The 26,816-nt window shown below is 38.9% G+C and overlaps 1 protein-coding gene across 3 annotated transcripts in view; it reads right to left on the bottom strand.

Moving 5' to 3' along the window:
• Nucleotides 1-23,955, bottom strand: part of LOC149160131 (U11/U12 small nuclear ribonucleoprotein 59 kDa protein-like) — a 108,337-nt gene extending 84,382 nt beyond the window's left edge. For 2 of the 3 annotated variants that reach the window (XM_089436629.1, XM_089436630.1), the window contains exons 1-4: nucleotides 23,657-23,954; nucleotides 23,242-23,413; nucleotides 22,541-22,964; nucleotides 22,270-22,353 (exon numbers count right to left, since the gene is read on the bottom strand). In XM_089436629.1, the coding sequence (XP_089292755.1) occupies nucleotides 22,270-22,353; nucleotides 22,541-22,964; nucleotides 23,242-23,402 (669 nt within the window). In that variant the 5' untranslated portion in view covers nucleotides 23,403-23,413; nucleotides 23,657-23,954. Of the gene's footprint in view, nucleotides 1-22,269; nucleotides 22,354-22,540; nucleotides 22,965-23,241; nucleotides 23,414-23,656 lie in introns of all 3 variants that reach the window. The other variant, XM_089436631.1, reaches the window with a different exon arrangement.
• Between the last annotated feature and the right edge of the window lie 2,861 nt (nucleotides 23,956-26,816).

Genomic DNA, 26,816 nt, shown 5'->3' with positions numbered 1-26,816 from the left:
ACTTTCATCCAAGATTTCAGGTCCAAATTCTTTTTCACAAAAGAAATCCAATCCAAATGATGATGAATGTTATAATGAGGCTCTCATGTATTTATATGAGCCTTTTAGGTATTCGAAGGGCCTAATTTTGGCCTAATAATGCCCCTAGGATAAAATAATGTGCAAAAATAACACTACTTTCATGATAAGCCCACCAAATATCTTGACAAGATGAATAATAAGCCTCCCAAGAGGGCCAAAATGATAGAACAATAGCTAATATGGCCATTGGGAGGCTAAATCAAGTCCCTCATGCGCCAAAATGAATAGGAGGGCTCCAACAACAATGATAAATGGGGTGGCCCCTTAATCTCCAAGCAAATAACCTGTGGTGCTCCCAAGTGGATGTGGAGGCATAAAGAACAGCCTCATGGATCTCCAACTAAATCGGACAAGCATGTGCTCCATCTATAAGGGTTGTAATGATGATGCAAACCCTCCCTTGTCTCCCTAGGTGAGACACAACCCCATCTAGGCCATGGATCAACTACCAAGAGTGTGGTGCAAGGGTGTAGTTGACTGGGCAATGTGGTCCAAGTGCATCATCATGATCAGATAACTGGGACACGAGCAAGCAATAGGTGGTGTTGAAGGATCCCATGGTGTGGCTATCTACTCTATGTCGTGGTGGAGGCCTATGGCTCTCAACGTTCACCCTACAAGTGCCATTAAGACCCTCTGGAGGGATTGGATCCCATATAGGGAGGCCAAACCCCAAGATGAAGACCCACCTGTAATCCTCTATAAGATCCAATGCATCTCCACACCTTTCAGTACAACAATTCATTAGTGCAATTGAGCAAATGAGCTCACAAATCATGGAACCAAGTGGGCACTTTGTAGTGGCATGCCCTTCCATAATGGGCTTTAGAATGTACAAGTGTCTCTGGGCTCATGAAGGAGGTTAATCAAGGACCCTATTAGGTGGTTTCAACCTCTAAGGGAGTGACAGGTCCATGGTACATCCGTCAAATAGCAGGTGTCATGTGAAATAGTGATGGAATGGAATGGGGTAACAGGGGGAGAGGCTCCAAGCCACATGCCATGATACAAGGGTAGTTATAACCAGTGTTTTAAAAACCGACCGTTTCGAAACTGAAACGGCCGAGTTGAACCGAGTTATTGCTGAGGGAATTGACCCGGCCTTTGAAACGGTCCGGTTGACCGAGTCATGTGTGACTCGGTCAACCCGGCCGGTTCCGATATGACTCGGCCGAGTCACAAGGGAACGGCCAGGCACGCGTAAACCACAATAAAATATTCATTTTTTTGGTATTTTTGAATTGTTTAATGAAGTTTATGGATCCCAAACTGTTATAATAATATGCTAAATGTTTTTGGGGTCCATTTCCCCCTCCCAAACCCTATTTAAGACACCAAATGCTCTCATTCACTCACAGCAGTCTTATGCATTTGAGTGAGAGTCTTCTTTGAGAATTAGTGAGCAGTTCTTGAGCTTGTTTTGGAGCAGCAGTGAGGAGTCTTGGAGGAGCATTGTAGCTGGAGTGAGGAGCTTCTTGGGCAGCCATTTGGAGCAGCATTGAGGAGCTGATTCTTGGAGCAAGCTTGAGGAGGCAGTTTGTGCTTGGAGGTATTTTTTTCCACCTCTATAAATCTGTTTTTGCTTAGTAAATTTTAGGTGCATATCAAGAAAACTTAGAGAGTGTTTTTTGTCAAATAAATGAACATTGAATCAATGTTTTTTTTTTTCATTTTCAGATTGTTTTCTTAGTCAAAAAATGGCACCTAGAGCAAGAGATCCTGCTTGGGCATATGTTGAAATGGTTGATAGTCAAATGCATTGCAAATTTTGCCATAGGAAAATTAAGGAAGGTCCTGGGGGCATTAATAGGCTGAAACAACACTTGGCAGGGATTAGAGGCCAAATTACCCCATGTACCTCACCAGAAATTGGGGAGATTAGAACGAATTTGTTGGCCAGCTTTAAGAAATTTAAAGAAGATAAGGCTAGGCAAAAAGAGATATAGGCTGAAATTGGGAGGAAGAGGGAGATACAAAAAATGATGGCTACCAACCCCCACTATGATTTTGAGGGTTCTTCCTCTATCCCTCAAACTGAGGCATCCAACCCTTTCCGTTATGTTCCTCCCTCTTTTGGTTCTGTTCAAGATAAGGGAAAGGGTAGAATGAATTTGAAAAAGGGTGATGTGACTATCAAAAGTTATTTCACTCCCTCCTCTCCATCAGATGCACATGGTCCTGAAGTTAGTAAAGGTCAAATTCAGCCCACTTTAGATGACCATTGGAAGAAAGAATTGAGGGAGACTGCTTGTGAGTACATAGCTAGATGGTGGTATGATGCTGATATCCCCTTTAATGCTGCTCGTTCACCATATTATGAGCCTATGTTTGATGCCATACATGCTGCTGGAAAAGGCTTCAAAGGCCCTACTATGCATGAGCTAAGGGGGTTTCGTTTGCAGAAAGAAATTCAATCCATTAATGAGTATTTGCAAGAGTTCAGGGACTCATGGGCAAGAACAGGGTGTACCATCATGTCAGATGGATGGACTGATCAAAGAAACCGTACCATCATAAACTTTCTTGTCTTCTGCCCACAGGGAACCATGTTTTTAAAATCAGTTGATGCATCTGATAAGGTAAAAGATGGCCACTTGTTGTTTCAGCTATTGGATCAGGTTGTTCAGGAGGTGGGGGTGGCTAATGTTGTTCAAATCATCACAGATAATGCCTCTAACTATGTTCTTGCTGGTAAACTGTTAGAGGAGAAACACAAGACCATCTTTTGGACCCCACGCGCTGCACATTGCATAGACCTCATGCTTGAGGATATTGGAAAATTAGATTGGGTCAAAAACACTGTAGATCATGCCAAAAGCATAACAAAATTTATCTACAATCATACATTGGTTTTGAGTCTCATGAGGAAACACACTGGAGGCAAGGATATTATTAGGCCTGCCATCACTAGATTTGCTACACATTTTTTGACATTGCAATCTATGCTTTCCCAACATAGAAACTTGCAAAAGATGTTTTCCAGTGATGAATGGAATCAAAGCAATTGGTCTAACAAACCAGAAGGCAAAGAATTGAAAAGGAAAGTCCATGAAGAAACTTTTTGGAGAAAGGCAGCAGAGATTGTGAAGCTTGCTGAGCCACTAGTTAAGGTGTTGCGGTTGGTGGATGGGGAAAGGTTGGCTATGGGCTTCATTTATGAGGCTATGGATCAAGCAAAGGAGCAAATAAAGACAGCATACAAGGATAGAGTGGCAAAGTATGGGCCCATTTGGGCAATCATTGATGAAAGATGGAACAATCAACTCCATCGCCCTATACATGCAGCTGGGTATTTTTTGAACCCACGGTATCATTATAAAGCTAAGGAGTCAGGAGCTTTGAGGGGAGAGGTCAGAGATGGACTGGTTGATTGCATTGAACGCATGATCCCATCGGAGTCTGATCAACTGGAGATACATCGACAGGTCACATCCTTCAACAATGCATCAGGTACCTTTGGGAAGAACCTAGCAAAGATTGCAAGAGAAGCAGATGAGCCAGGTAAACAAAAATTTCAATTTTCAATTTCTTAATGGTTTTACTTTTTTTATTAAAGTTTGTTAAATCATTTATAATTTGAAAGTTAGATATAATTTGTAATTTTGTTGAGCTTCAGCCTTCATCTAACTCATAATTCATTACACTCCTATGTTTTTTGCAGCACAATGGTGGGAGGCCTTTGGTGGCCAGTGCCCTGAATTGCAAAGGTTTGCAATTCGTATTTTGAGTCAAACTTGCAGTGCATCTGGGTGTGAGCGCAATTGGTCTGTCTTTGAGAGGATTCACACAAAGAAGAGAAACCGTTTGGATCAAAAACGGTTGAATGATCTAGTTTATGTCCAATACAACCTTCGGCTCAAACGAAACCAATTGCTGAACAAAAGACCTGATTCAGATCCCATTGTGTTGGAAGACATTGATCCAACATCAGATTGGGTAGTGGAGAGTCGTCCACTAGAGTTTGATCCTGATGAGGATCTTGATGTAGATATAGATATGGAGACATCAGTTGAACTTGAACCTGTTGTTCAACTTCAGCCTGTTCAGTTGAATGCAGATCCCAATCCACCAGCCTCAGTCTCACAGCCAGCAAGGACTCCAGTTGTAGGTGCTTCCTCTGCTCAGCCACGACAGAAGCGCAGCCGCATATCTACTCTATCTCAGCTTACATCTGTTGCACAGCCTGCTAGTGGTACTAGTACCACTTCTACAGTTGCAGTTGGAGACGATGATGATGAGGAGGAGCCATGGGGCCCCCTGTCTGACTCTGATGATGATGATCCAGAGATTGGTCGAGATGATCTTGGCTCCTCTAGCAGTAGCTACTAGCCAGTAGTACTAGTATTGCAGTCTGGTCACCATCACAGTTTACTTTTGTTGTAGAGGCCATTTCTAGCCTCCTTGGTTATTTGTATTTTGTTTTGAGTCTTTGATCATGTATGACAGTTGACTATGTATTGCCATTGGGTACCATTTTGATATAGTGGATTGGTTCATGAGCCTACTTTGATCATATGTTGTCTTCCATCTATATTATAATGCTGTGTGTTTGGAAACATGAATGAAAATCTTTAAAATTATGTTTAAAATATTTAAAATTATGTTTTTTAATAAAAAAATAAATATTTAATGTATTTTTTACAACGACCGAGTCATTGAAATCGAGCCGGCCGAGTCATTACCGTTTCGGAGTCGGAGTCGGAGTCGATCCTCGGCCGAGTCAGAGTCGGAGTTTTAAAACATTGGTTATAACAAGGGAAGCCCAAACATGGGTGTATAGATGTAGGAGGGAGCAATCGTGGTACAGGAGTTACCCCGACCGTTATTTTTCCACCCTTCTTCATACGCCTTTTGCCTCTTATTGATTTTTCTTTTTTTCAATTGCTCGAGGCTTCAGAGAATGAGAGCGTGGTGTGAATGTAGTGGATACCACCTTAGGGTAGGGCAGTTCACCGCCCACTAGGGGTTGGGACAATAATGGGTTCCTTAATGATGCAGGGGGCTCATATAGGGCCATAGGAACCAAAGTGGTGGCCATAATGATAAGGGGTAGAGCTCATGTTTGCCTTTTTCCCACGTGCTAAACTTGTATGGCCTAGGCATCTTTTGCATTTTATGGTACATTTCCTGTTGAGAGTGGCCAAATTATGCTTTTAACTTTCTTTTTAGTTGCATCAACCTTTGGGGCATCGTTCCAGGCTCGACCCAAAGTGTGGACAAGGGGAGGGGGAGGATAACTCCTTGTGGACTCAATGGACAAATGTGGACCTAGATGGGAAATATCTTAAAAGGGGTTAAAATGAGAAGAGGGGAGTTATATATGTGGCGTCATAAAGCAGGACCACGCAGCCAAAGTTGGGGTTTGCCATGTAGTGCCACTCCTAAAGCTAGTATCCAGTAGAGAAGATCCCACAGGACTAGGATACAATACTAACCACCAAATTGGATAAGGGGACAAGAATACAGACCAAGCCCATACTTTCTGTCGAATCCCCCCACTAATCCATGCCCATATGTGTCCATGATAAGTAAGCAAAAATAGCCAACTAAATAATGAAAGTCATACCTTTCGTGTTGGAAGGCCCACATTCAAACATACGATCATAACAAATGGGCGAGGGCACATAACAACTATCTCAGGTGGCAGAGATGGTGGCACATCGAGCTATCTGGCGGCTGCAAGGGGTTGCTGGCTACCAACTGAAGACAATCTAGGAGAAAAAATTTCTGCTACGGGTGTCACCCACTAGTGGTGGGTAACACACCTTCAAGGCTGGTTTCCAACCATAGCTCTGATACCATTTTGAAATTTCACGTGCAATATAGACTAGCACTAATTTCTGAACACTAATAATTACTTCTAATGATTTATATATTCTTTTAGCATTTACAACTTCTTCATCAAGCAATTACACTTTAGAAATTCAACCATAAAAGTAGAAGGAATAGTAGAGATCACAATGCACAAAGTCAACACAAAGTTTAACCTAGGAAAACCCACTTGGGGTAAAAACCCAGCAATCCTTTCCTTAGAGAATCAATTCAACAAGAGAGACATCAAAGTCAAGACCATAGACAAACTGACCAGCAAACTGTCCACCAAGAATCCAAGTCAAAGCCCTCCTCAATCTGATCCTTGTCAACTCGGTCAAGGTCTGCAATAGAGGTCCAAAATTTGGCCTCTCTATTCCACAGAAATTCAGACTAACCACAGAAAGATACCACAGAAAATTTCGGCCCAGAACAGTCCACATGTTCGAGCAGCAGAAGGTCAAATATCCACACATGCGATGTCTTCTCTCTCCTTTGACTTCAGACTTCTTCTCCTTGTCTTGGCCTTCTTCTTCTTCACTTAGAGGAGCGGAACTATGCTTGAGATGAGTGATCTAAATTGCCACTTTGGAGGGAGAACGAATGCTTATTTATAGTCTTCTGGAGAGGAACGAATAGGTGCCACTTAGGAGCCAGGCCGACTTGGACTTTTTGTGGAGCCAAAAACAAAAAATTCAAAATTCAATTTTTCTTTTGAGAAGGCCTTGAAGAACATGCCTTAAATTTTTCTTTTGACGAGTACATGAAGAACATGACTTTAACATAATTTTATTTTGAGCATGATGAACATGATTTACATAAATATTTCATGTTACAAGTACATCAATGATAAAAATATTAATTAAGAAGACCGACCATAGCTACACAATTCGGCCTGAAAAAAGTTTCCCATCAAATGAAATGTATCTATATTGACGTTATTAGAACTTAATTTCAAGCCGGAACTTGATCGCGGAAGAAGGGTAAGTAATGATTCGGTGTGCGACTTGTTCAAATCGATCTATCTTTATAGTACGGAAGACCAGTCCGAAACGATAGCAGGGTAATTTTTGAAAATGATAGAATAGGAAGGGTTTGAGACCAAAACATGCATTTTTTCTCTAAAGGTAGAGATTGTTTCCTATACTTTTGCAGTGTTAGCTGACCTGTTTGTACTCGCACTAATCCGTAAATTTGTGTGCTGAGACCAACATCGATATTTGAAGCCAATAATTAATTTGCATTGGAGTCCAAGTCTTCCTCTTTCATCTTGCTTTTCGTTGATTTAGCCTATCCCAGTAAGGTTACAAAAACGTCAGGATTTTACTTAAGTACTCCTGGTATTGGCCTTCACAAGGGATTGAAGGAGGCTGTTGGCCAACAGAATCTTATTGTATGCAACAATTTGATTAATAAAAGTAGATTGCTGGCCTATTTAATTCTTCATCTAGCTTTTATTGTATTTAATTTCAGCTCTTTCTATTGTTCTATAATGCAAAAAAATTATACAACACACAGAGAAACAAAACATCTGGTTCTACATTTTCTGTTCATTCTTGCATAACAATTTCAGCAGATAGCTACCTAATGTATTGTAGTCTTGCTTTATTTATTTCTGATTATTTGATTCGGCACTTTAGCTCACAGTGTACTTTTATTTTTTGTGCTAGCTGGTTTTGTTTATTTTCTTTGCAGAGTTTATGACTTCCAATAGCACATAAAAAGACAAATGACAATAAAATACCAACAACCACAAAAATCTAATAACAAAAGAAAAATCAAAATGTGAAATGGTTAATCTGTGCTAACTTGCATTCAGTAGCAACAACCCTTCTTTCTTTGACCCTTTACCAAATACAACAACAAGATAAGAGGTTCATTGAGATTTAATTCAGGGTTTTAAAACGAGAGAAATCATTCCCACTTATTCCCAACCTAGCCTCACATAAGGTTGAGATGTTGATTGCATTCAACACGGGAAATAGCCTAGCATTGAGCAACGAACTTGTGGTGATCATAGTACACCACTTAATTCTCCAAGAATGATCAACAGATGCATACACAATTGTGAGCACAAGAATGAAAGGAAGATTTCATTAGAACAATGGATGCATACACAATGGTGAGCACAATAATGAAAGGTAGACTTCATTAGAACTCGCCCTATTTAAGAGAGGTTAACTCTCCAATAGCACTTCACATAGCACATAAAAAGACAAATAACAATAAAATATCAACAACAACAAAAATCTAATAACAAAAGAAAAATCAAAATGTGAAAGGGTTAATCTGTGCTAACTTGCATTTGATAGCAACAACCCTCCTTTCTTTGACCCTTTACCGAATACAACAAGAAGATAAGAGGTTCATTGAGATTTAATTCAGGGTTTTAAAACAAGAGCAATCATTCCCACTTATTCCCAACTGGCAACCTAGCCTCATGGAAGGTTGAGATGTTGACTGCATTCAACACGGGAAATAGCCTAGCATTGAGCAACGAACTTGTGGTGATCATAGTTCACCACTTAATTCTCCAAGAATGATCAACAGATGCATACACAATCGTGAGCACAAGAATGAAAGGAAGATTTCATTAGAACAATGGATGCATAATGGCGAGCACAATAATGAAAGGTAGACTTCATTAGAACTTGCACTATTTAAGAGAGGTTAACTCTCCAATATCAATTCAAGCATATGAGATGCAAGATTGAATCCTCAGTGACAATTTTGCCTTCTTATTTACAGGCCTTTGAAGACCAACCTAATCCACCATTGTGGGCCTTATTTAAAGACTAGCATAAAATCCCTTTGTCATTGACAGCCACATTAAATTAATTAGCCACCACACACTGCTAAGCATATCATAGACACAGCAATGGAGGTACATAATATGTTCCCCCTTCAAAAATCTTTGCCCTGAAAGTTTACCATGAAGAAGTAGCAAACGCACATACATATGCTTGAAGAGCCCATAGACAGTGCGAGAGTGTGCCAAATTCCAAGGCTGGACACTAGCTTGGACCTGGAAATTTGGACTTGGAAACAACATTATGTATGTAAGTTGATGAAAGCACAAAAATCTTGCCAAATGGGCTATGGTTATTGTTACCACCAAAACCCTTGTTTCTCACGATAAAAGTCCTAAAGCTGAAGTAAGACCTTAAGGTACTAAATAAGGGCTACCAAATGTCACCACAGTAGCTCCTTCACAGACTTCTAGCAAGCTCTCCTCCAACACAAGGGAGTATCCCTAAGAAACCCTAAGCCAAGCAAATAATAGTCACAAGGAACAGAATGCTTTCAACCTCTTCCCATGTTACTAACAAATCTGAAACTAATCAAACTCTAAATCAGAATTCAATTTTGTACTTCTAAGCCTTCTTTTCCATTCCTTATGACTATTATTTGGTTCACTTTGGGTTTTCTAATCAAACTCTAAACCAGAATTCAAATTTGTACATGTAAGCCTTCTTTTCCATTCCTTATACCCCCCTTGTGTCAGAGGAGAGTGACCAAAAGTGTGTGAAGGAGCTACCTTGGTGACATTAGGAAGCCCATAGGGTCTTACTTGAGCTTTAGGTTTCTCATCTCAATAAGTAAAGGTTTGGGTGGTAATAATTTGGCATCAATGTAGGGACAGCCAACATGTCAAATTTGGCAACTAGGGCCAAACTCCACTTTGGACAGCTCATATGATGCAGCTGATATTTTTATTGGATTCCTCTTTCCGAGAGGTGTAGGATTGATCTAAAGATCATCTCATTCTGACATGTATAAATGGAATTATGAATTTATTTCTTCTATGGACAAATTGTCAAGGTCGGCCAACAATCTAAGGTAGGCTCAAAAGTTCAAAAGACGTGTCTCTTCACTCTCAACGTTTCATATTAATAGAAGGAGCATCTACCTCATTTGGACATCATTCATTCTCACACATATCTCTCTCTCCTCATCTGATTGGGTTGTACAACTTCAGGGCAGCCTCCTTTTCCTCCACACGTGCAAAGTTTGACTGCGATTTTCTGTTTTATGGGTTGACCGAATTGCCAAAGGGTTGACCAGTGTTGACCGGGCAGCAGTTGACATTGTTTGACTGCGTTTTTCCTTGGAGAAATTCTGTTTGGGCAGGCCGCATTTCTGGGCACAGAAATCAAGGCAATCTGAGTTGTTTGACCAGCGTTGACCGCAGGTTTGACTCTGCATTGACCAAATTTGAATGATATTTTTGGGACTGTTTTGCACTGATTTAGACTGCTGTTGGAGGCTGAGTTGACTGGGTTTGACTAGCTGATTTGGAGGTGTAATTCTGCTGACTTGACCAGCGTTGACTTTCTAGTTAGGGCATCCTGTTGACTGCAGTTTGACTGGACAGATTTGACTGTGATTGGGCAAGTGAATTTTGTATAGGGTACTCTCTCTCTCTCTACTGAACTTTTGAAGAATAATAAGAAGACTTGATCAAAGGGTTTCCCCACATTGGGGTTTGTCCCTGGCATGCGCCACATCTTGTGTCCTCTTGTCTTGGCTTGTCTTCTACTGTTTTTATTTATGTTCTATTTGCATTTACTGTCATATTAATGTGATTGCTAATCTGGAAATTGATATTGGACTAATAAGAAAAATTGAAGTAAATTGCTCTTCAACATAGAACATACCATTGTTATCTAAAATTAGCACAACATAAAGCGAGAGTGGGAGCTATTGTGGTAACAACGGGCAGCCCCTCTTAGTTCCTATAAAGTCCTAATTGTGCTTTAGGATTTCATTGCATAAAGTGAGCGTTTGGATGGTAACAATTGTCTTCCATAATTTCCCTATGTGAAGAACTTGGTTGGTGATACCCATCAGTAGCTCAAGCTCTTTCATTCCTCAATCTGTCATTGAATCCCCTGTCTCTGATTTAGTAATTTTCCTTGACTTCTTGCCTCAAAAAACGTGTACATGATTGAATTACATGAATAAACTCCCTACGTTGATTGCATTGAGCATGTGGAATTGGTGATAAAAAATCAATTTCCCTACTTCAATCATGGTTGGCACTTTAATTGAAATTGAAGACTTCTTGGTGGCAATGTTTTAAAACTCCGACTCCGACACCGACTTAGCCGAGGGTTGACTCCGACTCCGACTCTGACTAGGTATTGACTCGGCCGGCTCGATTTCAATGACTCGGTCGTTGTAAAAAATACATTAAATATTTATTTTTTTTAAAAAAAAAAAAAAAACATAATTTTAAATATTTTCATTCATGTTTCCAAACACACAGCATTAGAATATAGATGGAAGACAACATATGATCAAAGTAGGCTCATGAATATATCCATTATATCAAAATGGCACCTAGTGCACTGTCTAATACATACATGATCATGAATCATGATATAGAGATCAAAACAAAAACACATAACCAAGGAGGCTAGAAATGGCCTCTACAACAAAAGTAAACTGTGACCAGTACTACTGGCTAGTAGCTATTGCCAGAGGAGCCAAGATCATGTGGATCAATCTCTGAATCATCATCAGAGTCAGACACAGGGGCCCCATGGCTCTTCATCATCATCATCTCCAACTGCAACTGTAGAAGTGGTAGCACTAGTAGGCTGTGCAGCAGATGCAAGCTGAGATAGACGAGATATGCGCTTCTGTCGTGGCTGAGCAGAGGAAGCGCCTACAACTGGAGGACTTGCTGGCTGTGAGGCTGAGGCTGGTATAAGTGGATCAGGATCTGCATTCAACTAAACATTATGTTCGAGTGATGCTATCGTCTATAATTCAAAAACCATATCCTCATCAGAAGCAAACTCTGTTAGATGACTCTCCACTACCCAATCTGATGTTGGATCAATGTCTTCCAACACAATGGGATCTGAATCAGGTCTTTTGTTCAGCAATTGGTTGTGTCTAAGTTGGAGGTTGTATTGGACATAGACTAGATCATTTAACCGTTTTTTATCCAAACGGTTTCTCTTCTTTGTGTGAATCCTCTCAAAGACGGACCAATTGCGCTCACACCCAGTAGCACTGCAAGTTTGACTCAAAATACGAATTGCAAACTTCTGCAATTTAGGACAATGGCTACCAAAAGCCTCCCACCATTATGCTACAAAAAACGTAGGAGTGTAATGAGTTAGCTCAACAAAATTACAAATTATATCCAACTTTCAAATTATAAACAATTTAACAAAAAAACTATAAGAATTTGAATATTGAAATTTTTGTTTACTTGGCTCATCTGCTTCTCTTGCAATCTTTGCTAGGTTCTTCCCAAAGGTACCTGAGGCATTGGTGAAGGTCGTAACCTGTCGGTGTATCTCCAACTGATCACACTGCTATCAATGTAGTCAATCAGTCCATCTCTAACCTCCCCCTTCAAAGCTCCTGTCTCCTTAGCTTTATAATGATACCGTGGGTTCAAAAAATACCCAGTTGCACGTATAGGGCGATGGAGTTGATTATTCCATCTTTCATCAATGATTGCCCAAATGGGCCCATACATAGCCACTTTATCCTTGTATGCCCTCTTTTTTATATATGTCTTGTGTATATTCACATACCAAGTGACAAAAGAAAGAAGTTGGATCCTTCCAGTGTGAAGGGCATATTTGTTGGGTATAGTAACTCATCAAAAGATAAAGTCAATGGAAGAGCTTCTAGAATAATAATAAAATAAGATGCTTCTAGAGGCTTGGAAATCTATTCACCAAATATATAAAAAAGGAGGAGGGCGTCATTTGGAAACATCTTGGATTTGTGTATTGTCTTTGTGGTGAGGTTTTGCGAATCCGGTTCTCTACTTCAAAAGTAGCCCCAGGACGGAAACCCTTGGGTGATTCAATGAGAGTGGGCGAGCACCCATCTCTTTCCTTGGTGGATCCATTCAGGGTTCACAGGTTGTCGTTTATTGATTTTCAATTTGTTTTGGGAGGCCAATTGCGGCATTATTGTAGATTTATTTGGGGCCATCATCCCAACGATATTCCTGCTCTTGTACTAGTTTATTTACATATTAATAAAATAAGGCTGAGATCTTCTGCATGTTTATATTGTCTATTATTCAGTTGCAGATTCTATTTCCCGGTTTCCCCGTAAACTTTGTGGCTTAATTTGTGCAAATTGTTTATGGTATTGACAGCTTAAATTTATGAGTTGGAATTTCAACAAAACGCCAAATTGTTCTATTTGGGACATTACAAATTTCATATCACACCCATATTCCATCATTTACACACTCTTAGAGGGCACATAATCCATTTTCATATAGCTTTCCATCATAGCTTAACTCCCATTTGGCATATTTCATTAAATCACCTTTTTCATGTGTCAATGTGCCAAAGTGATTTTGGTACCTTCCACAGCTCAGGCTTCAGCCACAAAACCTTACACAACTTGGGCTTCTTCCTTAGGCGTATGTAGCAAGAGATTGAGTTTGGGAGGCCATACACAAGAAATTGAGCTTGTAAGGTCATACGCAGCAATTGGGGGCAAGTTGGAGGCTGTGTGTGGGTAATACAAAGCATACACCTCCCAGTAGACTATGCCCATCTCCAAGAGGTTGTGCCACTGATGTTGGGCTTTTGCATAATAGTTTGGACACCTGCTGAGTGGTGAACTATGATAAAGATTGTCAAGTGTGACGCACAACACATGAATCTCTCCTTCCTCCCATTTGTCGGCAACATATGGTGAAATTCTTTGGTTCATAATTTTTTTTAGGTTTTGGCATGTGAAGGATTATTGTACTCATATGCTTTACATGTTTGCCATTGCTTATATGCTTTAGAAAATTGTCCTCTCATTTATTTTCAATTAATGAATGGTACATAAGCTAAATTGGAGCATGGCTGTATGCAAATGAGACTCCAAAGGTCGAGCATTTAAGGAGGCATACCATTCATGTGAATGCATTGAGAACCATATGACATTTACTGTTAAGTAAATTGCAGAGTAAGGGTTGAACCGAAGGAGAGAGCTCTCTACAATCTTGTTGGCTGGTTGCATAGAATATATAATTATTCCCTGATTGGAGTCACCAAAATGGAAGTGTTGAGAATGCATTATGATTAGACACAGAACATTTCCATTGGGTGATACATCGATGTCCTTTAGTAATGTTGAAGCAATTGATTCATCAATTTCTGCAAGTTGTTTGATCATACTAGAAAGCAATTGGATCCATGAATCCAGGTCTTTAATAGAGTGGGCCATTTCTAAACAAAAGCAAAAGTACAGGCTTGACATGTTCAACAAGTAGAGTTCAGATTAATTGTTTCTTCTTATAATAGCATTTGTCATGCACCAAACCCAATAGCACTGGAATAGCTCACCAGAGGGTGTTGAATCACAACAGGTTCATCAAAAGCTGGAACCATTGGTTGGGTGGTCTTGCCCCAAGCATTGGACATTTGGGAGAGGTTCACTATTCACCAATCAAGCCACCGCATTCAGGATTGAATACACACACAGAAATGATGATTACAACAAAGAACAGGCCATCTCACCAATCCTAAATAGTATCACAGAGTAGTTTGCACTCATAACTACATTGAGAACGAGGGACTCATAATCAATTTTGAAGGCAAAGAACTAGGCACCAGACTCATAACAGAGACCAGATATTTAATTATGCATAATATTCCTCGTTTACAGATCATAAAGTATCAGAGCAATTGAATCCTTGATTGTGACGTGGCTGCCAGAACTTTGAAGAGATAGTAGACTCAGGAAGGAAAAGCGAACAAAGAAAGGTTGCAATACTATAAGCCATCATTGCTCAACTTCAAGAAGAAAGCAGGCACTTGAAGGAGAACGTCTAGATGCATGCCCAGAGGATGGCAACGAGGGAGAAGAACCTTGAGACCTCAACAAGACTACTGTCATTGATTGATGTGTTACCCACCAATTTTGCCTGAAACAAAAAGGTGAGGCATTTGGAAGTGTTATTTAGAAAGAAACATTTATTGTGGAAATAACAGTGAGGGTGATCATGTTAGTCTTTCCAATATTTGAGAAAGGTCCATTGACAGTCATGAGCGCTGTAGTCAAAAAGATGACATTCCAAGTAAAGATGGATGCAATGAGATCACACATGATTGACATCAATGATGGAGGAGAAAAGTATTCAGAAGATTATGATAAAACTGTGGTTTGATTTTTTAAATATTGTAGCTTTTGTCATCTGCAAGGTGTGGTTCATCATAGAATTCAAGGCAGAGTATTTCCTGTTCACTAGCAAGGATGAACATGGGGAGTTGAAGGATATAGATTTTGGATTCTCAAACTTTGTTAAATGCAGATGAAAGATATTGTAGGTAGTGCATAATATGTTGCACCAAAAGTCCTTCACAGGTCTTATTGTACAAAGGCAGATGTGTGGAGCATCAGTGTTATTATATACATCCTTATTTGTGGTACCTGACCTTCATGAGCTCGAATTGAATCTGGTATATTTAGAACTGTTTTGAGGGCTGATCCAAGTTTTGAGGAAGCTCCTCAGCCTGCTGTGCCTTCTGGAGCAAAGGATTTTATCAAATGTTTGCTTAAAATCCATAACAAGTTAGATTGCAAGAAGATTAAGTCTTTCCCCTGTGGTGAAACCCGGCTGCAAAATGACTTGGAGAGAGTTGCAGGGATCCTCTACAAACCTGCTCAAAGATATGTGAAGGGGCTCTTCTTGATAGGAGACATTTGTTGAAATACTTGCCATCATGGAGAGTGTGCTCCTTACTCTGTTTTGTCAGTCAGAGATGCTGATCTTGGTCATCATCCCGAATAATCCACAAAGGAGAATGTGAAGTTAGCCATGATTTGTCCCATCTCTCCAGCAAGCAGTTGCAGGAACAAAACTTTAAGCACATGCATACAAATCAAAGTAGTTGCGATGAGGACAAGGAGATGACGAGTGTTTTGGACAGGTAATGCTTATGATAGAATTTCTGAAGTTGAAATATTGGCAGATATTGCAACACTAGATACTCACCCTGAAGCCCAAAAGAATGAACAGGTTTTTCAAAGGGTGATCAACAAATTGCTGTTGATATAGAATCAGAAGGACAGCCTTCGGTCTCAAAGAATTTCATAATCAGGGGGGCTTGTAATATGATGTGTACTTGTGCTTCATCTTTCATATATATATATTCCAGCTGTCCAAACTTTGTGTATTTGCAAATTTGAATTTCAACTTATGTTATCTTCAAGATTGAGTAGATTCTAGCACGTTATGCATGCCCAATTTGACATAACATTGAACAGAATTTGTTAAGTGATTTAACACCAATTTAGAAGGTAAAGTTTTACTACTGTAATAAGTCAATTTCAGACCTGTAATTTGCTTGGGAAACTTGTTGCATAGCTGCCAGGTGATCTAGGTTGAAGTAAAGTGAAGTATTTGTTTCTGTAATTGAATAGTTCAGATCAGACCTATGACTAAGAGTTCACAGGGAATAGATCCAGGAAACCTCATGTTTGAGGTGAAATTTCTGAATTTGCATTAAAACTCAAATTCATGGAAATTTCTACAAATGTAACAATATAAACAAAACTTGTCCATACAATATAGAACTCTCTTATGAGACACGAATCTACTTGTACCAGGATGTACAGTGGCCTTTTTAAAGAGAAGAGCATCCCTGATAAAATGGACACTTCGATGTCTTCTAAAGTACAAATTCAAACTGCTCATCTAATTGTATCTACTCTTACAGGGATTACCATATCAAAAGTCAGACTATTTTAAGTGGGAATAAAACACATAGCTACAAGCTATTGATAAGACTTATTGTTAAATTTGGCAACTAGGGCCAAACTCCACCTTGGACAGCGCATATGATGCAGCTGATATTTTTATTGGATTCCTCTACCGAGAGGTGTGGGATTGATCTAAAGATCATCTCAATCTGACATGTACAAATGAAATTATGAATTTATTTTGTTTATGGATAAATTGTCGAGGTCGACGAGCAAACTAATGTAGGCTCAGAAGCCCAATAGTCACGTCTATTCATCCTCAATGTTTGCATATAAATAGAAGGTGCCTTTACCTCATTTGGACATCACTCAACTTCACACAGCTATCTCTCCTCACATGATTGGGTACGGATTTCTGGGCAGCCTCTCCACATGTGCGAAGAAAAAGATAGTCATTTTCTGTTTTGGGTGTTGACCGAATTTCAGGAAGGGTTTTGACCAGCGTTGACCTGTTTGACTGTGTTTTTGTGAGGGAAATTTCTGTTTGGGCAGGCCACATTTCTGGGCACAGAAATCGAGGCATTCCATACTGTTTGACCAGTGTTGACTGCAGAGAATTGACCACAGGTTTGACTTCTGCGTTGACCAAGTTTGACTGATTTTCGGGACTGTTTTGGGCTGATTCAGAGGACTGTTGGAGGCTGAGTTGACTGGGTTTGACCGACCTATTTTGGAGGTCATATTCTGCCCTGTTGACCAGTGTTGACTTTCTGGTTAGGGCTTCCTGTGGCTGCTGTTTGACTGGACAGATTTCACTTTGATTGGGCAAGTGAATATTACATATTGTACTCATTCTCTGCTGAACTTTTGAAGAATAATAAGAAGAATAGATCAAAGTGTTTCCCCGCAATGGGGTTTGTCCCTGGCTGGTGCCATATCTTATGTCCTCTTGTCTTGGCTTGTCTTCTACTGTTTTATTTATGTTTTATCTGCATTTACTGTCATGTTAATGTGATTGCTAATCTGGAAATTGATATTGGGCTAGTAGGAAAATTGAAGTAAATTGCTCTCAAGCATAGAAAATACCATTGTTATCTAAAATTAACACTTATCCTTAAGTACCTAAAATATCGAATCATGAACATCCAGGACATGCCCTTCAATTTGTTCCTACTTAGGAAATAATTGTCGCAGTTCTATCGTAAATGTAAAAGTTATCATATTACTTAGAAGTTAAATGGAAAACCCACTTTGCAAGGGAAAGTTGTTGTTGCTGAGCAATTAATGGTCTCCTTCTGTCTGATAAGGCAAGCCTAGCTGTCACAAAGAGTATCTTTTAGAAGTAGGCGTTGAAGATATGGTATCGTTTTATGCAGATATACAGTGGTCAATTCCTAGAGTTGAAGATTGTTGTCACGGACTGACTTGGACTTTTAGTGGTTCTGTTTTTTCAACCTTTATCTATCTCAATGTAGCCAAAATTTTCCTCCCATATATTTGTGATTTTAGAGCATGTGGGTATCCAGTGGAATTGTAATTTATGCGCTGAGAAGTATGTCTCTCATTTAAAATGTGAGATAAGTGCTCAATAAAGGCAATCGTTTTTCCTTTTGTTTCTACTTATGATATCCTTGAGGACGAAAAAAAACTAGAAGTTCATGTGACACAACTAGCTAGGAGCCAAAGAAGGTCCAACTAAAGTTTCTAAGCAATATGGCAATCAGCGTCATCCATGATTTAGAATGGCCTTTAAGGCATCAATTTCAATCTCGAAGAGTTGATCATTTATCAAAAGTATAGGCACAGAGCATTTTGAATCCTTAAGCGCTAAAATTTTGAAAGGCAGTTAAATGCAAGTTAAATGACCTCAATGTGATAGGAGCACACAATCAGAAAGAGCAGTGAACAAAGAGATAAAGAGAGCAACACAATAAAACGCAAGATATGTCAGAACCATACTTGCAACATACAGTAATATTTCCACTTGAAATACATGACTCGTATACGGATACAATCATATTTGGCCATGCATACAGTGCCATACTCCGGTCATATCTCAACCATATTTTAGGAATATTTCTGCCATATTTTGTTCATATTTGACCATATTCGACCATATTGCAATCATACGTTAATTGTGTTTGGCCACATTTTGGATATATATTCTCCAGTTAATTATTGGAACATGGTCATCATATTGTGCAGCACCTTGGCTTAGAACTCACTCTGTTGTCGTTGATCACAAATCTCTTCCATCAAGACTTTAGCTGGAACTAGATTCTAATTGGGTTCAGTCTCGGGCTCACCATGTCCTCAACATCAAACGACCAAGATAATTTTGACAAAAATGGGATCTTCTTCAACTTGCCTCGAGTTAAAGGACTGACACCGAAACAGAGACTCCCAAATTGACCCTTGAAAATAAATTCTCCCTTGAGAAAAATAGATAGACTTGAATGTTTGCAAGTCAAGACCCTTATTACCTTTCACATATGATTAAACCATGTCGGAGTAAAAAAGATTCTTCAGGGAAAAAAACACTTTTGTCAAGACAACAAAGCAAGAACAATAGCCCCATACAACGAAATAAGAATGCTTCTTTGATGACCATAATAATAAGGCAAACAATTCCTTTTATAATAAGGATAAATATAGAAGTGTGCTTGGAATGAAAAGATAAACACAAGTTTAGGGTAAAAAATCAATTTGGGGATTGTCTCTTTTAGGCTAACAACATATCTTTACATTTCGGCCTTTGGCAACAAACTTTAAAACAATTTTTGTATGATAAAATCCATATTGTTATGCAATGCAAATTTAGGGAATTAATTGGAAATTCCTCTCTTTTTCTAGCTTGTGCTTGTGTGTGTGAAATCTGACACAATCTCCCCATTTTTCTTAAGCTAATACCAAGTTAATAGACTAGATATATTGCTGAGCAAGGTAGAGCTCATCTCATGTCACATGAAATGTGGCAATTCAACTCAAAAATAATAAATATTCATTTGTGTCCCTTCAAAGCTGTGCATATCAATAAGACTGGCATCCTAACATCAACATGCACAACATCCGCATGGCAGCAGAATAATGCCATCAGAGGTGTGCAGACAAGTTCTATTGCATAAAATATGCAAAGCAGGGGCCAGTTCGTCCGTACAGCTGATTCAGAAGCATGATAAAGTTAGCAGTAGAATTGGAGCATCTGAGGACACTAGTTGGCCACAAGGCAATTGTTCTATGTAGATTTATATAGTCACCAAGGTCCAACTGAATTAAATACCATCACCGGGAAATCATGTGTATCCAATTTAGGATGTAGGAAGCAAGGAGAGTGAGGTGTAAGGGGCACCACAGACAAGAGTATTCACGACCATTAAAGAGAGATGCTACCAGTTGTGAAACAACTTTCAATATGGGAAGGTAAAGATAAGGGGCATGCATAGAAGCTACCCATAAATCAGAGCCCCAACCCAACACCAAATGGGGTTTCAAGGAGAAACAATATCCCCTACAAGGCAATCAGTTTGCTGCTGAATATGATTAGGCCTATGCTGGTTCTCATTTTGCTTATGTTGGTTACACTTGCCGGTCTTCCATGTGGGCATTTATACTAAAAATTTAACTTTTGTTGTGTTCCCCCTGGCATGCAATGCAACTTGTTATGAGACCAAGGGTGTCACCATGCCACTCACGTTTGCCATAAAATGATTGTAATTTTTCTACTCAATGAAAGCACACTGACAACTGAGGAAAGAAGAGACTTGATCACTTTATCCAGAATTAGACTTATGTAAAAAATTAGTAAGTTAAGCATGGAAGTTGTCCTGTGTAACTAGATTGAACATTAAAGACTAGTTGTCATCTTACCAAATCAATTCATTCAAAAGCTGTTCCGGTAATGCTTAAGCAAGGTGCATTTAGCCATCTCTCCCACAAAAATAAAAGGGATAATAATAGTAGTAAAACCAAGTGACAATTCCCGTGAAAACTCCAAACAGCTCTAGCCACTCCAACTGAAGCTTTGGGCATTTGGGAAACCACTTAATGAACTTTTTTAATGCTTTTTTTCTCTGAACTGATGTTCAACATTTCCTAACAATGCTGCTGGTTATATTTTAGTCTACAAAAACACATGTATAGATGTAAAAAGTGTCCTAAAAGTGCTTCAGTGTTGGAAACTTGGAAGCTGAAAGAAGGAGGACCAGCTTACTCAAAGCACCTGCTAAAATGACATGTTCTAAGAAAGGTAAATGAGGTAAACGAGATGATTTTACCTAATAAAAATTCTAGTAATCTAGTTTCTATTATGCTTCATCTTGTATACTAAAAAGCTAAAGCTTCAAAAAGATAGCAACTTATGGACGTCAAAACTAGACTGTTCTGACAGCCCCTTAACAAATATTCATTAGCTTTACTCTGTTATTTGGGGACCCGAAGTAGTGGCAGGTGCGGGAAGGTTCTCTTTGGCCCGGAAGGACAAATAACACAGGAATACTCATGGAGCCCAGGAATAGCCTCTAACAACCAAGCTGACATGTATGCTCTCTTCCAAGGCATCGCTCTGGCTCGATCTTTACCAATTAGATCTCTAATTACGATAGGTGACTCTAATAACTCCATCTGTCATCTTCCTTTGGGAACCTTTCATTTGACTCCACACTTTGCCATCTTTACACGAGAATTTTGAGATCACTCACTTGGATTCCTCACAGTCAAATCAAACATGTTTTAAGAGACCTGAACACAGTGGCAGACAAGTTGGCAAATCAATCCTTCTAACTCCATCCTGGAACTTTGAGGGTCAATGGAACCCTGCAGGAAGCAATGCTACCTTAAAAATATGACGATGAATTTCAATTTAAAAAAAATTATTATGAGACTGTTTGCATGCCGTGAACATGGCACTTCAAAAGCACAAAGGATGCATGTGGAGGTCGTTATAACAAACATTCTGTCTGCACAGAGAGTGCAAATGCAAAATATGAGTATTGACATGCAGCGTCTCCAGTCTCGAGCGCAGCAGCTCCAAGCAGTGCATCAGGGAGACACGCAAGGCAGCCAGCACAAAATATATTCTGCAAACTTGGCCCAATCTGCCTCAGCTGAAATGCCTGATCTTAATCAGGTAGCTGTTGATGAGAATTTGATCATTATAGAAGGCTAGGAGTCAGTGCTTGTTATATTTTGATGCCAGCTAAATGGTACTGTGTTAATGGCATTTTCTATAAATTGTATTCATATAGAAATTTGAGAAATAAATAAATCAAAAAACAAAATTGGGACCAAATCTTCTCTTAATGATATCCACACCTCAAACCTAACAAGAATTATCTATATATCATTACATGAAATAAACTTTCACAGCAAAAATTTTGTCATTAAAGTTTGACCATGACTTCATGCCTATGTCAATTGAGTGTAACTTAATTAGTTGGGTGCAACTCAATTAGCTGAGAGAAAAGTTAAGGGGTAAGTTGTTGTCCTGCCCCGCCCAGGTTCAAAACTCACTTCATGACATGCTTGCTCTCTTCATGAGCCAATTGCTGACTGTTGACTTGACCTTGAGCCCTAAAGAATCTAGTTTACCCCTAATACCATCTTCAAAATAAGGGAAAGCATCGACTGGGTTTCCCCTTGGCCAGATTTTTTAATAAAGAAGCAGGGACTTCATCCTTAAACAGTGACTCTTACCTTTCGCCTTGCTATATCTTTTGCAATCTCTCTTGCCCTCCACTCATCAGCCTCCCGATCAGCTAGTTCATACATTTCCTGTTCCTGTAAAGTAAACAAAAGAGAAAAATATCACAATTCACAAACAAATAATAAGCATACAACATCGCCGGAAATTGGGATTCTAAACTTTAAAACATTGACTCCTGTATCTAAATTTAATTGTTAAATAGCCAAAGAGCATATCCACATTGCATTTTCACTGCAGGTTGTCAAATTCAGATGACATTACCTTGCGACGTGTTTCAGCAGCAAGTTGTCGTCGTTTCTTCCTCCAGCGTCGGTTGCGCTTAACCTTGAGTCGTTTGTCTGCTATGCGTGCCACTGCTGCTCTCTCTTCCCATCGACTTGTTTGATGGATCAAAGTATCAAATGGAGCCAGTAGATTCTGTAAAGTTGATTGCACAGTCTTTCCAGCCTCCAAGGCCATAGACTGGTGTGTGTTCAAATCTATATTTTTCGTTCCAATCAGTTCAACTAGGCCCTGCAACACAGATTTCTGATCTTTTCCCAAGTTCGCTGTAATTTTTTTGTTGTCAGGTAAGACCCCATCGAGAACTGAAGTTGATTCTGAGACAGATTCTGGATTCTCTGAGTTATGCCTGACAACCTCTCCTGGTCCTTTGACTAAAGCAATCGCATTCAATTCATTTGTTCTATAAAGAGAAAATGTAAATATCGGTGAGTTTAACTCAATTGTAAGATCAAATTATATAATATAAACCTGAAGAACAGAAGATGTTAAAATATACATCAAAGCCCGATGAAGCAGACAAAACCTGATTTTCAATTTCACAAACAAACAGAATATATTTACTGTTGCCCTTAGACTCCTGAAAAAAAGGGCCATGACATGCATACCAGAACATTATAGTCCCTGACCAAATCATGAAGAAAAGAAAGCATGTAGAAAGGAAAATCAAGAGAACTTACAAGGCCTTCAACAATTCAATATTTTCTTGAAGGCTCTTCAAATGTTGTTGCAGTTGTGTCCCTTGCCAAAGGGGACTAACTGGGGGCATGTTCGGGGAAAATAACTGTGTTGGATGGGGGTTTGCTCCAGCAGGTCTTGTTATAGGAATCCTCCCTTCCATTGCAAATAGTTCTGCAGCAAGAAAAAGACAAGACTTCAATCATCATATCAGCTGAAACCGCCATACGTTCAATCCCACAAATAAGGTTTCTGGTTATATACGACTACAAACCATTCACATAAAAAAGCTTGTGATCTCTTTGGCATTACTAAACGAAGCGATAGGCAAACCTTATAACTACGAAATGTTTTATAAACTCAGAATTCACGAGGCCTCTGACACACCACAAGCCAGTAGCCTTAAGGATTGCTTACCTGATCTCGTCCTAAGCGCTTCGCAACGCGATCAGGTTCTCACTTTCCTGACATAAGCTTACCAGGCATCCTGTCTTTTCCGAGCTCGAGTTACCAATATTAGAGAGAGAAAGCCCGGGCTCGGGCAAAGGCCAAGGAAACCGTATTGTTTGCCCTGATACAACAAGTATAAAAATGTAAAATTTAGCAACAGCATTCAGTAGATAGGGCACTTCTACATTTCCTTGCGTTGTCGAGTTTGTGACTGGTTCTTTGCTGATGAACATTTTTTTCCTTGTTTGGCTTTTCCCTCTTCTTTCTTGAAATGAATTTAACGGCAACAAACATATTTATTATAAAATAAAATAAGTTTATTAATGTTCAAACAAATGGTTTTTATATAAGAATGGAATTATTTAAAAATATATATATTTTGTTAATTTATCAGATTTGAATTTTAAGAATAAAAAATAAGGTGAAATACATTTATCTAAAATAAGGTGAAGAAAAAGACCTAAGAGCTTTAGGGCTTTCCATCATGGAGGAAAGGTTGTCTTTATGGGTCCATGATGGAAAGCCCTAAAGCTCTTAGGTCTTTTTCTTCACCTTATTTTAGATAAATGTATTTCACCTTATTTTTTATTCTTAAAATTCAAATCTGATAAATTAACAAATTAAAGATGAAGAGGAAAGGTTGTCTTTATTTAAAGTATCTATTAATAAATGTGCAATTTTCATATTCTTTAAGGTTAAAGAGAAGAAGCCTAAGATAAGGAATAGGTTGAAGTGGTTGGAAGTATTGTATTTGGCTTAGTGAATATTTTAGACAGTAGCTCACCATTGAGATTTGAAGGACGAAGAAACTTTGTTGATCTAGCATAATCTATCTCAAGATTCAAGTCGACAACGCCAGAAGGATCTCATTCATAGAGGCTAGATAGTACCTAGGTCTAATTAATCTAAGATTGAAATGGTAATGCTCTTTATATGCCTCATGGTGCTCCTTTCCACTAGAGCATTAAAAAGAAAGATGTCATCCTCTTAGCAGTCTCTAATTGGCACAATGGCCAAAAGATGTACATGTATAATTTGAATAAAAAATGGACCATGTAATACTCAATGATCACTAGGTAGATTTAGTCTACACCTTTAGAGGAAGTGGTAAAAATAAATTTAGACACAGTAGTGAGGGCTAGTCCAATGAATGCCCCAAGGGGGTAGCTCAACTAGTGATGGTCATGATATGAAGTCTTTGTGAAATATGTGGTTCGAGGTTCAAATCCCACCCTAATTAACCTTGTGGGTTGTGTGTGGGGGTGTGTATGGGTTCACCTAGAGTTATAATGGTAGTAATCATAATTAAGCCCCTATCACGTGAGTAGAAGCCTTGCCCAGTTGTTAATTCCTCTAAGTAAATAAATAAAAAGGTAATTCAGTGAAGGCAAAGCAAGTGAAGTAACATAAATCAAATAGGGATTATTTTACTAGTCTATACACAAATTTAGGGTAAAAGAACAAACAAATGTGTAGAAATAACAATCTTACTAGGAGGAATCAAATAGTGTGTGTCACTAAACCTCAATAATGTTTTCAAGGAAGGAAACTCCAAGTTAATCACTAACTTGTAAAAGGATCTAGAATTTCATCCTATGAGCTAGTCATCCTTGTCAATGGAATTGAGTTGACGGCAATAACCCACTTAAAATAACTAAACTTTATTTGTATCAAAACAATGAATAGGATTGCAAATTTCTTCAAAAAAATTATCTAAAGTAAATCTTTGAGCCAAAATAATTTTGTTCTCAAAGCTTCATGAAAGGACACTAGTAATTAAGTCTTGAATGGCTAGTCTTAACAAATTTCTAAGATTTGTTTGGACGATTAAGGTCAATTACGTTATGGAAACCAATCCTTTTCATATTTTTGGTCATTTTCCTTGTCATCACCATCAAGGTGATCCAAATGGAAATTGGTGTCTATCCACGTTTACCATTGAACCAACACACAATTAATCTTTAATTTTTACTAGATTTCACAACTATGAGATTTTTTGCCTAATGTTTAACCCTTTAACATGGTTTGAGTGGGAATTAGTGATTGTCCACCTTTTCCATCGAATCAATACGGTTAATCTTAGCTTTTTCCCATTCATGGGTTACAAGCCCATGGTTATTCCCCATGGTATTCATCGATTGCATTCACTATAATATTTACCCATGGTATCCACACATGGTATTTAATAATAAAACAAATAATGCAAGTGATGAGCCCCAAAAATGGACAATTATTTGGGCTCATTCAACCTCCTAATTTGACTTAATCCACCATTCTCATTAGTTTATTGCATGTTTCTGATTATTTTTATGTTAATAGAGTGAATTTGGTTAGTCATTATGCCAACAAGTCTAATGGGTGCTTTGTGTAGCCTTTTTGGTCAACTTGGAGACAAAATTGAAGGTCTTAATGAGCACTTGGCAGCGAAATTTGTGGGAGAACAAGCTAGAGGATTTGTAGGAAGGTGTCCCCCTCATTTATGGGCCCTTACCTCGAATTCTCCACCATCAGCTCGGAGTTCAAAGGCCACCAAATCAATGAGCATAAGGGCAGCCAAGCAAGTCAAGTAGGATTGCTGTTAACTACAAGTCTTGGGCAGCCAAGTCCCTAAATTTTAGGAGGACTGTTGGGTCCTCGAATTGTATAAATAAGAAGGCTTAGGGCCTCATTTTGGTTAACTAGTGAGTAGTCATTTTGTTAGCCAGTTAGTCATTTTGTTTTAGCCATTAGTTAGCTAGTTTGTAGTTCGATTTTTATGCAGAAGATTAGCTTTGCTTTCAGCTCATGCTCAAGTTCTTCTTGTGGACAGTTTTGATGTAACTTTTCATTTATTGATTAATAAAGATGGATCCAGCTTTGCACCATCTCTAAATCGCTCTTGGGAGGCTGTAGTTCTTGGGGTTGGGCCCATCTCAAGCGCCCAGTACCTCCCTTGTTTATATTTATGTGTTTGCTGCGTTCTTGAAATAAAATCTGCTCTTTAGATCTTGCTTTGTTATTGTAGTTGGTTTTGATGGGTAACGTATCTTTTTATGCTTAGAATCGATTGGTAGGAGTTTGTATACATTTAGATCTTTTGGCATGTTCTTGCTCACGTGATGTATATGGTTCTCTTTTCAAACAAGGC

The sequence above is a fragment of the Pinus tabuliformis genome, chromosome 5_2, assembly GCF_031772625.1.
Source record: "Pinus tabuliformis cultivar Carrire ecotype Pingquan chromosome 5_2, CPIR1, whole genome shotgun sequence".
Lineage (NCBI taxonomy): Eukaryota > Viridiplantae > Streptophyta > Pinopsida > Pinales > Pinaceae > Pinus > Pinus tabuliformis.
Note: the sequence above shows the minus strand (reverse complement) of the source record. Positions and strands in the feature narration are given on the sequence as shown.